This window comes from Equus przewalskii, chromosome 20, assembly GCF_037783145.1.
Source record: "Equus przewalskii isolate Varuska chromosome 20, EquPr2, whole genome shotgun sequence".
NCBI classification, from domain to species: Eukaryota; Metazoa; Chordata; class Mammalia; order Perissodactyla; family Equidae; genus Equus; species Equus przewalskii.
Window position 1 is genome coordinate 29,429,478 of NC_091850.1, and position 12,839 is coordinate 29,442,316.

The 12,839-nt window shown below is 38.8% G+C and overlaps 1 protein-coding gene across 20 annotated transcripts in view; it reads right to left on the minus strand.

Annotated features, from left to right (window-relative positions):
- Positions 1 to 12,839, minus strand: part of SPEF2 (sperm flagellar 2) — a 176,301-nt gene that overhangs the window by 120,378 nt on the left and 43,084 nt on the right. For all 20 annotated transcript variants that reach the window (XR_011530408.1, XR_011530407.1, XM_070587010.1 and 17 more), the window contains 3 exons: positions 11,791 to 11,979; positions 5,398 to 5,585; positions 619 to 787 (listed from right to left, as the gene is read on the minus strand). Coding sequence is in view for 18 of the 20 variants with exons in the window: in XM_070587010.1 (XP_070443111.1) it covers positions 619 to 787; positions 5,398 to 5,585; positions 11,791 to 11,979 (546 nt within the window). In the remaining 2 variants the exon portion in view is untranslated. The remainder of the gene's footprint in view (positions 1 to 618; positions 788 to 5,397; positions 5,586 to 11,790; positions 11,980 to 12,839) is intronic.

Sequence of the window (12,839 nt, forward strand, 5' to 3'; positions counted from 1 at the left end):
TCATAGATTGGGAAACCGAGTCCTTTAGCACTTGAGGAACTGGGTGCCTAAGGTCTCAGAGCTGGAAGGTGGCAGTGCCAATAATGGGACCTCGCTCTGTTTACTCCAAGGGCTTTTCAGTAGCTCTTCGAAGAAGCATAGCTGGCATCCAATACTTTTTTTTAATCTTTGAATACAATTTTCTTTGAATCTATGCTAGTCGTAAAACTCAGGCCTCCTCCTCTTCCATTTGTCTCCAAAAATAATATGCTCTTTAGATAAATTACTAGAGAAATACAAGAGTTTTTGAAGCAAAGGAAGACAGCTCATACAAAGAAAATTGCTAATGAATAAATTTAAATAATTTTAAAATTCTGAAATCTATCTGCCTAATGTACTATGCTTGATTTTTTTCAGACCACTCTTCTAACATTACTGAGAGTAACAGATAATAGATTATGAATAGATTAGTATTTAAAAGTTAGTACTATAAATGCAAATTAAACCAAGGGGGAAACACAAACATAAAATGCTCATTTTCATTAATAGGGATGGAGTGAAATAATATCACAAAATTAATGTTAAAGATCACCATTTATTATGCTGCATTCTCTCTAATTATTCTGTATGAGTATATACCTTATAGTCATCATAATCATTGCTGTCTAGGAAGTCTCTTTTCTCCAGTTCTATAAGTTGTTCCACAGAGGGCTTAGCTGATAGATGCTTAATAGAGGCTTGGTCATATATGGGCTTTCCATTAAAAAACAGTTCCTTCCAATCACGCATCAACTTATGTGGAATCAGACTACAGCAAAAAAGAAAAACAAAAGGTAGAGATGAATCAATGGTTAGTCAAACATGTATCTTAAACCTTAGTCTTTCTATTATCTTACTCAGTCCTCAGGGTCTGCAGTTTGAGGCCAGGGATTCCACTTGCTATTCAAGTATTCCTGGTGGCTAGGAAAATGTCTGGAACTTAGTAGGTTTGAATGAATGAATGTTACTTAAACCTACTGGTTCTTCAAACTTTCTTACTGACTGTGCACCAAAAGAACAATATATCTAAAAATAATGAGCACCATCATAAAACTTAGGTTCTTTGATTTCCAGCTGCGATATTAAATGGCCAAACAATCTCAGGAAATCATTTAAATCCTCTAATATCAGTGTCCTCCTATGCAAAATAAACAGACTGAATACCTTCCAAGGCCCATGTAAGATGACATTTGATTTAAGTATTTGCAAATAATTTGTAACAGAAAAATCCAACATATGGTGCTCTTATTGTCATTACCCATTTGGTAATCTTTAAAATTATTTTTCAGTATTTTTTCTACTTAAGTCTGATGAATGACTAGGCGGTAATCCAGGACAGGGTAATGGGAAAACAGCTCCAAGAGGAAAAAAATGTGCAAAGGAAGGAAAGAGCCTGACATAATTCAGATGCACTTCTCTAAAAATAGTTGGCCTAGAGCTTGAAATTCAATTTACAAAAAAGGAGTATTTCACATATTTCATTCTGATATATGCTACAACATGGATGAACCTTGAAGACATTTTACTAAATGAAGTAAGCCAGACACAAAAGGACAAATATTGCGTGAATCCACTGATATGAGGTACCTATAACAGACAAATTCATAGAGGCAGAAAGCAGAACAGAGGTCACCAGGGGCTGGGAGGAAGGGGAATGGAGAGTTATTATTCAATGGGTACTGCATTTCAGTTTGGGATGATGAGGAAGTTCTGGAGATGGATGATGGTGTGGCTGCGCAACAATGTAAATGGACTGAGTGCCACTGAACTGTACATTTAAAAGTGTTACAATGGTAAATTTTATGTTATGCATGTTTTGCCACAATAAAAAAGTAGTATTTCAATTAAATACACAGCTTCAAATATAATCATATTATACTTTCCATTAATAAAGTATTTATACCGCTAAAGGTTACTTTATACAGATATGGAAGTTTAGACATCAATAAGCTCAGGCATAGAAATATTTTAAGATCAGAATTATTGAAATGGCATTGGCTTCTATGGTGAAGTAAATGATTAACAACTTATTTATTGTCCAAAACTTACTGTTGCAGTTACTGGATTAATATTCTATTATCTGAATATTAAGAATTTTGTTAAGATGCAATGTTAAAAAAAGTCAGTGCATGTAAGTAGACTGATACCAAAAATATCCCTGTGCTTTAGAAAAAAATATACTGATAATATCTTGTTTAGTGAAGTACATAGAGAGATTAACATGAGTTATTTTGACTGATAGTAAAAATTAATAAAATCAACATACATACGTAATTATTGTATCCAGTTGCAACTAAAAGACACTTAAAATTTTAAAGCAAAAGCACCTTAAAAGTTCTATATCAATACCTCTGGAACTTTAAAATTTTATGTATTTTTTTCATTAGAATAAAAATGGTTTAGTATAGTCATATTCTCTATATTAATTTTGATGAAGCAGGATTTATAGAGTAATAAAAGGCAGACTAGTCTATGCCTCTGAGAAATATTACAATCAAACTAAATACATATAGGAAATCCTCCACTCACTAATAAGTAGTGCTCTGTAAATTGATTTTTAAGTCGCCTATTTGACATAGAAGCAATACTTATACGGGCTGAAAAGAAGGCTCTAATCTGCCTCTAGGACAGTGGTCACCACCTGGTTGCTTTCATGCTGGCTCCAGCCAGTGCTACTGAGGCTGTCTCCACAGTTTCTCCCAATGAGAGCATCCACAGAACTGGGATGTAAGCAATGCGTTTCCCACACTCTTCCTTCCAGGCTCTTCCAGGCTGGTGTCACGGGATCTTTGGTGGTCCTTGACTTGCAGCCGCCTAACTCTGCCTTTATTGTCAAGTGGTGGTCTCCCTGTGTGTCTCTCCTCCATTTCTTATGAGGATATGAGTCATATTTAAATTAAGGTCCCAGCCCACCCCAGCATGACCTCATCTAACTAATCACGTCTGCGATGACTGTTTCCGAATAAGGGTACATTCTGAGGCAGTCAGGGTTAGGACTTTAACATGCCTTTTTTGGACACAGTTCAACTCAGATATAAGCATCTACATATGGCCTTTTTACATTTAGTTTTTACATTTACTTTCAGCTTTTCCTGGCTCTTGGTATGAAGAGTGATTCTTTTATTGAAATCTACCCATTTTCATATTATGTTGCAAGACTCTAAATCTTAAGTAAACCTTCTGTTCTGGCTGGTTTTTCTGACATTGCTCTGGCAAGGGCAAGAGAAGGTGCCATTGTGTTACTGACAGTTATGGATAGAAGTCTCCACTTGGCCTTCCTTGCCACCCAAGGAGAGAGGATCCTTGTTACTGCTGGGAGGAGGTGGCAATTTGGGCTTCCCTCATGTCTGCACTGCTGTGAGTGTGGCCTTGTGACTTCTCGGCTATGGTGCAAGTCCTAACCCTTCGGTGGGCCTCCTCTGACACTGCTCCAGCGGGGAGGGGAGGAGTGCCCATCACTGCCAGGCGGGGTGGCAGTCCATGCTTCCTATTTGATCTTCTCAGACACCACCCTGGTGGGTGTGCTGGGGTCCCTTGTTACAGCCTCATGAGGGTAGGACACAAGGCTCCCTACTTGGTTTTTGACGGCACAGGTGGGAGCGGGACCACATTGCTTTCTGTGGTGTTTCCATGGAGTAGAGTGGTTATTGTCAGAAAGTGTTCCATTGTGCTAGGCTGCTCCTTTGGCTAGACAGGGCAGGCTTCTGTTGGGGTTATTATTGTTTTTCTGCACCGTTGGCATTTCTATGTTGCCAGAATATTCAGCTCCAATCTGGGATATATGAGGCCAAAAGAAAACCCAGGAAGCTTACCACTGTGTCGTTCCTCAGGTCCTGAGGTCACTCGCCAGGCTCACTTCTCTCCGCCTTTCAGTCTCTGTTAGTTTCACACATAACGTCCAGGGCTTTTAGCTGTACTTAATGGGAATAGGGAAGAGGGCATCTACCCTGTTTTCCCAGAGCAGAATGAGGTTTGTCGTTATGTCTTAATTTTAAATTGTGGGCTTTTCTGTGTTTAAAGAAATCAACCTGCTTTATACTATACTTTTTTCCCCTTTGAATTATCGTAGTTTATGTGTTTTATATTTAAATCTCCTACTTGTACCCTTTTGTAATTTAAATCTATTTTTACCATTATAATGCTTTGTAGTATTTTTCCTTTTTAACCTTTTTATAGTTTAACTTCCTCATAATTTTTTTCTTATAATTTCTGAACTTTTGAATTTATATTAATCTGAAAGTATTTTTAAATATTTACTCCTTAATTTCTTTCAATTTTCAGTGTTATTTTCTTTTTCTCAATCTTGTAGCTTATTAGTTTTATCTTCAAAATGTCCTCACCATTATGTTATTTCATTTAGCAGTTTTTATACGGCAGTGGGTCAGAAACATGACTATGGCCCTTATCGTGTCTAAGGTGACGGGATGCTCTCCGCCTCTTCTGTCTGACCCTGCAGGTCATCTTTTCACTGTTGGTTCTCAAGAAGATCTCGGTCTGGGTAACTTGAAAAGTATACAGATTTAACTGGATTGCTTTATCCTTGTCCTTGTGGAATTACCATCACTCAGATCTATTATTGTGTCATTCCCCTTCAGCTTTTAGCAAAGGACATAATGAAAAACAGGTCTATGAAGCCAGATGCTCCATTTGCTTAAAAGATGTTGCTGAGGATATTCTCCACTAGATCCACTACACCTATCAGTGTACGTTAGGTGAGGCCACATGAGAAAACTATTATTCTAAACTGAGTACCAAGAAAACATTTGTATTTTGTAAAGAACTAGAATGAAAAATGGAAATCATGTGACATATTGTGTTTCCCTTTTTGTTTTGGCCACCAGGTAGCTCAGATAAAACCTGCAGCTCAGTTGCAGTAACTAGCAAATCTACTTCTGCCTGTATAACTGTGCTTCAAATCATCCCTTGTTCTTAACTTTCGACTGTAATTTGGATTTTCCTTTGTTCTTATTTTGGCATATTCTTCATATTTTTGTATTATTGAATATTTCCTTACAAATATGATGATTCCTTTTAGAAACAAGGTACAATGAAAATAAATAGATTTGATGATTAGTAAAATAATCTTTAAAGAATTTTAGGAAGTTCCAAGTATTTCAAATAAATTGTCATAGCTGCCTTTGTAAATTATAGAGAATTTAGACACAAAGTTTAAACGTTAAAATACATACAAATTCCTCTTAAGTAAGGCTGGTCAGTGGGTGAATTAAGTCAGGAATCAAAGTATCCTGGCCCCCACTTCTTTTCATGAAGCATTTTTTCTCTCTTTACTTATCAATAAATTGTAGACACTTCACAATTTTATTCTTTCTTATTCTCTGAGGTGTCTCTAGTCTATCAATTATAAAAGACAATACTTACTTATTTGTCAACATTCGATAGTCTGCCACTTTAGTGGACAAATCAAGTATTTGATCCAAAATTTCGGCACACATTGAATAATGCTTTTGGTAACGAGCTTGAGCTCTTTCCACAGCAATCTGTTCATGAACTTCCTTCTCTCTGAGGGCTTGTTCTTCAAAATCAATCTTGGCTAGTTTTGCCAAAGCCTAAGAAGGCAAAGACATATCGTAAGTTACCATCATTGGTAGATTCAAATGAAAATAATGCTATTTCAATAGCCAAAAAAATCTCTAAATATAATGAAACCTCTTTTTACACCAGGAAAAAATTAATCATGAAAGAACACTTTCTCCTTAATACATTAAGTACTGAGAATGAAGGCCAAGACAATATTGGAAATATTCCACCCTTAGCTTATCAGTGAAACATAGTACAGACAAAAGTGGCCTAACCAGGGAACCAATGTAGATTAATAATAAATTGGATCTTAAGTGTTTAAAAAGAAGTCCTGATTTCACAGGTTGCAAATAATCAGTCGAAGATCACAGAGGAACAGGCAAGTCTGTGTCAGACCCCAAGCAAGGCTGGCCCCTTCGTACCCATCTCAGGAGCTGTAACGTGACACAGCTGCTCCGGCCAATGCCCTTTGTCTCTTCCTGGGAGAGTTCTAGCACAGGGATTCATATTTAGAAAATATTTTGGAAATTCCCTGATTATACTGGCTTGAGAATATCACATAATTGCCTACAAATGTTAAATGTGTTTAGATAACACCAAAACCATTTGCTCTTACAGCCTTAATAAATTGACAAAATTCATTCACAGAAACATCTATTTCTGCAGAAAGTAATGGAATACTTAGCGTGTCCTCACTCTCGGCTTGGTTTGCGCTATTTTTTTGTTTAGGGAAATCTTTTCTCCCCACAAAATGCAAAGATCATACCCAGCCCAGTCAAGCTGAGAGTAAAACAATTCTCAACTAGTGAGATTCCAACGATCAAATGCTGTTTTTCAAATAGCTCTACCAGCTCCTCAAGAAATTCTACAATGTGCTAACCTGCTCCAGAAACAAGACTTGTCTCCTGTATCGGAACCCAGCGAGTGTAAAAGGGAGGTAAACTTGGGTCTTGGAGGAGTTGCGGTCGAATTCCAGCCCCTGCCTGTATACAGAAGTCTAGTACTAGCTGTGAGACTTCGGGCGAGTCCGAGCCTCCCCCCACCTCCAGTTCCTCAACATGAAGCCGGGATATTAACAAGGCATGACATTCACAGGAAAATTAACCGACCATGTTGTCAGAGCAAATATTTCTTACCGTGATACTATTCATGAATGATTAAGTGCACGACAACGGACCACTCATCTACTGAACCAAATGGCAGGTTGGTTTGTTTGTTCTATTGCTGTTTTATTGTGTTTGTTTATTTTTATTGGGAAAGGGTTGGGCTGTGTGACCTCTAAAGTCAATTCTGTACACTTGGCAAGTTTGGAAATTACACCAGAATTTGTCATTGTTATACTGCCTTGTAGGCTCTGTTTTCAGGGAGAAAGCATACAAATTAAGTCCAAAGTTTTATGGCCTGCTTCATGAAGTGGGCAGAGTTCAGTGGAAAGAAGAATCTGAGAGAATCGGAGGAGTTAGATGAGAATTTATGGAGAGAGTGACACTAAAATGGATGGTGAGGTAGGTTTACCACAGAGTGCCTGTAAAGCATGTGGAAACATTGAGCATATGATGGGACCAAAACCTCAAAGGGAACAATGGAATGTCCCTAGCAGGAACAGAGCTTTCCCCCTCAGTGCTACTGTCGCGTCTGCCTCCCTCCCTCCCTTCCTCCTTCCATGCCTTTCTTCCTTCTTTCTAGCTCTCTAGTCATCTACCTCTACCCCCCAACCCTGTGCTAAACCCACCACAACTTCCTGTCCCATTACAGCAGAGTGAGTTGTAGCCCTAAAAAAAGAAAGTAGGAAAAGGAAAAAGGAAGTCTGTGGGAGATAGTACATCTCAGGGTTTACGAGCCTGGGCTCTGGAGTCTGTTAGAGCTGGCTGTGGCCCTGCTACACTACTGACAAGCTGCAGGACTCTGAGCTTCTAAGCTTCGTCTTCCTTATGTGCACCATGTAGATAAGGATAGTGTCCACTTTAAATGCCCATTGTGAGAATTATATATGCATGCAATGAACATAGGTCAATGCTTGACTCAAAGTAGCTGCTCAGAAAATGTTAAATATTATTGTAATTAATTATTATTATTAATAACAGCAGTTGGCACAGAAATTTGAAATCAGGAATGGTCTTGGTATAGAATAGATACCCAATTTCCTTAAAGGAAAAGATTAGCAGATTTAATCTGAGGGCAAACAAAAACTCCTTATGGTGAAAAACACAAAGTTCTTTCTCTCTGTCCCTTCTCCTTCTCTCTCTCTCTCTCTTTCTTTCCTTTTTTAAATGTGCCAGACATTGGTTAAGCCCTGGGGATAGAGTAGTGAGCAGAAGCAAACATGGTTCCTGTCCTCATACAGCTTATATCCAGTTGGAGAGGCAGTCAAAAAGCCATATAAATAAATGTATAATTACACACTCTGATAAGTGTCACTAGGGAAAGACTGTGGTGTGGGGTACCCAACAGGTGGTCTGACCTAGGCAAGAGGTGGCATGTTCATGAAGCTCTGAAAGATGAGTATTAACCGGGGAAAGGTGCTTGGGAAGAGAGGGAAAGGTAGAAGAAATGACTTGTTCCAGGATCTGAGAGCAGGCCCGTGTGGCCAAAGTCCAGCGGATAGAGGGGAACAAGACGTGAGCAGAGGTCTGGTCAGTGGAAAGCCATGGATGAGCTTTTGAGTATGAGGGCAGTGTTCAAATCCGAGCGTCAAGAAGATTCCTCTGGCTGTAGAGAGTGGTTTGACAAGTGACAAATATGTGACGTTAGGGCTGGCCCGGTTGCTCAATGGTTAAGTTTGTACATTCCACTTCAGCAGCCCGGGGTTTGGGGATCCCAGGTGTGGACATGGCACTGCTTGGCAAGCCATGCTGTGGTAGGCGTCCCACATACAAAGTGGAGGAAGATGGGCATGGATGTTAGCTCAGGGCCAGTCTTCCTCAACAAAAAGAGGAGGATTGGCAGCAGATGTGAGCTCAGGGCTAATCTTCCTCAAAAAAAAAAAAATCTTATGTTGACAGCTACACGTGAGCTGGGATAGCTGAGGTCTTTGAAAACAGATGGAGCTTTCGTCTGATGACTACAGTGTTTCCTTGATGACTTGGCCCTGTGACCTGGGGCACTGTGCATCTCTGTAGGCAAAGATGGTCTGTTGGAGTTCAGCCTAGGTTGTTTCAAAGAACATAAAGAATGGTATGCTCTTGTACATTCCAATTGTGGTTGCCAATTCATAGCCACTAAAAATAGATGAAAGAGATCATTGCAGTAGTAATCATAGAGACTGGGGTGGTGATGTTGACATGGAGAAAAATGGACAAATTGCAGAGATATTTAGTACATGAAGTCAGTAGCATATCATATATCACGTATCACTCATATCACATATCATATAAGTGATATGGGGGAGTGAAGGTGAAGCAGGCTCCAAGTGGGCCCTGCGGTGTTGAACATGTACAACTGAATAAATGGTAATGTCATTTGTTGAAAAATGGAACCTTGAAAAAGACCAGTTTAGTGGTAAAGGTCGTAAGTTCAGCTTTAGTTGAATTTGAGGTGTCTCTGAGATATATGAGTAAAGATGTCAAGAAGGCAGTTGAGCACAGTATCTACACCTCAGAGGGCAGAGGCATCAATTCATGAGTCCTCTGCCTATCGCAGTTTTCCACCGCCATGGTTGTGGAAGAGACTATCTGAGGAAATAACACAGAAGAGAAAAGACAGAGGCATAGGACTAAGCTTTAAGGAATGCTGACATTAAATGCTTCAGCATCAGAGGAGAATGAGCTTACAAAGAAGGCTGAGAAGGAGCAAGAAAGCAGGAGGAGAACCGGGAGAGCGTTTTCCACAGCAGCACTCAATAGAAAGTGACCACATACTGGCAAATTAATAATTAATATTAATAACATGAAGTATTATTAATAAACTGTGAGGACCAGTAACAAACTTCAAAAATATTAATAAATTTAAGAGTACTTCCAGAATTCTCCCACCACAAACAATAAGAAAAATACCAGCACGGTAACAATTAAAGAAAAGCAACAATTTAAAAACCTCCTTTTTCACAAAAATGAAGCAGTAGAATGATAATGCTGTGCGGAATCAAAGGTATTTTGTTTGTTTAGTGAATGACACTTAAAAAGTAGGTGACAGTGTTCATTTGACAGATTTATTTGGCTCGTACTTATGCAGCTGCACTGTTGATGCAGGAGGTGATAAAGCCAAGGTTTGTGGAGGCAAACTGTGAAATCAAGTCATCTCTAAGGGACGGTGCCAGGGAAGCAGATACCTCAGCTTTAGGAAAAGGTAATCACATGAGAGGAAGGGATGGAATTTCTTCCAGGTGCTTCAGAACCTCACAGTTCTGGTCTCTGAGGCTGGCCTGCGTGTCCCAATCCTCTGAAGTCAGCTGAAGCTCAGTTAAAGAAAGAACAGGTAATGCACAGCACAGTGGGACCAGTCCTGCTATAAACACTTTACTATTCTGCACTTTAATTGGGCTTGTACACATATTTTTCAAATAGGCACTCAGAAAAGTTAGCTAAACACATCATTTCTAATGTAATCAAACGCCACTCAATCCATTCACATTTACTCTTGTCAACAAAGAGGGATGAAACAATTATCTAGATAGTTTAGCTCTTGAAGAAGACACTTGAAATCAGCGTGCGTGCAGCTCAGATTCATGGGGGTACGGCTCCTCGCCCCTACGCCTAACATTTCAGCTACGGCTGTTCTACAAAGGCAAAAGCACCATTTTCCTGACTCTGGAGAATACAGTACCTTCCAAATGATATTTCTAAATATTTGCATAATTTTTACAAAAGCTGAATTTCATTTTCATGGAACATCACAATGAAAACCATGAAGCTGATAAATAGAGCATTGCCTTCCTATTTTCTGAAAGGTTTTCTCTTCTGCTTAGCCTGGTTTTATGAATATTTATCACAGCAAAGACAGGCTATATAAAATGCCATTCACATGAGCTTTGTATTTCTTCAACCAAATCTGGACTAATGGATTGAATAAATTTGAAATATCCCCCAAAGGAAAGAGACAAAAAGTAATCCATATAACCTATTGATAAAATAAATCTATTTTGGTTATTAGATCCCATAAAGACAATGAAAATATTAATTTATTAAATAATTAAAAGATAGGATATTTTGATTTTCAGAGCTATAAAAGGCCCTAGACACAATGACATCATAGTAGCTAAGAGCATACCTAGCACCCAGATCTTGGTTTCTGTATACCATTCTCAAACACAGTGAACCAGAGTACCCTAGATAAATGGTTTATTGTAGCTCTGAAAAGGAATAGTACAACATGGGCCTGGGAAATCTTGTTTTATCAGCAAGAAAGGAATTATTTATTAAAGACTAATGGTATCTTGTTAAAAAAAGGCAGCTTAAAAGTGCTCTCACTGCCTGAGGATATTCACCTGGAATAAACAATACCAATATCATTCTAGTAAACTTGGTGGACTTTAAAAAAAAGAAAGTCCTTCATCCATCTAGAAAAAAAGAGTAACGACTCAAGGAAATAAAAATTAGTTTATCATATTAATCTTTTTGATAGCAGTACTTTATACCTGAAGAAAATGGAAGAATGTATTTAAGATATTCAAGGAAAGAAAATGTGAAGTAAGGATTTTATATACAGCAAAACTGATCATCAAGTATAACAGGCACATACTGTTACCAATTTACAGGAACTCAAGGAATATTGCTCCCATGAGCCCTTCTTGAGGAATCTACTGGAGAATGAGTTCCAGACAACCAAAATGACCAGAGAGACGTGGACATAAGGACTAGAGGTGAGCATTAAGTATTTGTAGAATCAACACTAAAGGGAGAGAGTATGGTATGTAGATGCTAATGTGCTGTCAACGTAGTATACAAAAATAAAAACGGGAGATAGCAGAGAGGTCCTATTAAAAATTAACTCTTACTGGGGCCGGCCTGGTAGCTTAGTGGTTAAGTTCGTGTGCTCTGCTTCAGTGGCCCGGGGTTCGCAGGTTCGGATCCTGGGCACAGACCTACACACCACTTATCAAGTCATGCTGTGGCGGCAATCCACAAATAAAACAGAGGCAGACTGGCACAGATGTTAGCTCAGGGCTAATCTTCCTCACAAAAAACAAAAATGTAGCTTATCAAGTGATCAACAACTAAATATACCTTCATTTACCTTGACTTGGTAGAAAGGATCAAAAGTAACCTTAGAAAGATTTTTAAGGGAGATATTGTTTACCGCTTCTCGATCAAGAGCATCCTGGAAATCTTTAAGTCGTCTTTCCTCATATTGTTTTTCTCTGAAAATTCTGTTTTGCCACAAAACTTCCTTTTCATGCCGAACGTGCATGAGCTGCACGGCGATCCTGCGCTCCTGCTGGGACTGCCGCATCAGCCGGTTAATGAGCTGCTCCTCCCGATAAGCCTCCTGAGAACACCATTGGAAGAGCCAATTATTTGCCAAGGTGATGTCCAAATTTCCCATTGGGCTAAGAAGCCTATACATAAATAACGTGTAAAAGGCATAGTATTTATCTACATCAATTTCTGCCATTTGATTTAAATTTGAACATGTCAAGAATCGGGTTATAAAAATGAAAATTTCCAACCAAGGTTGTATAATTTTGGTATCTAGAAGCATTATGGTCTTGCAACTCACATTTATTTTAAATGAATTATTACTTCTTTTGAAATCCGATCACAAATAAATCAGGTGATTGTTTTCAAGGTTTTATAAACAAGGGATATAATTCTACACTTATAAGGATGTTTTTATAAATTTGGAATTGTGCTATACATACTCTTAACATAAATACTAGCTGTAAAAACAAATGGAGAGGGGGCTGGCCCAGCGGCATAGTGGTTGGGTTTCTGTGCTCTGCTTTGGCAGCCTAGAGTTCACGTGTTTGGATCCCGGTCATGGATCTATATGCCACTCATCAGGCCATGCTGTGGTGGCATCCCACATAAAATAGAGGAAGACTGGCACAGATGTTAGTTCAGGAACAATCTTCCTCACAACAATAAAAATAAGAATAAAAATTTTAAAAATGAATGGAGATGTTGTCTGACTGAAGATGGCAGATCTGATTGGTTTCCAGCAGGGACATCTCAATACCTGGGTGAGGAAAAGCTGACAGAACGGGAGGACTGGAGAAGAGGCTAAGGAGAAATGACCTATTGCTTATCTTAGAAAATCTGAGTGGTTATAATCCAAAAGAGAAACTAAATGCAGTCTCTTGGCTTTCTTGGCTATTTTAAGACAATCGAAGAGGAGACAGTAGGTGA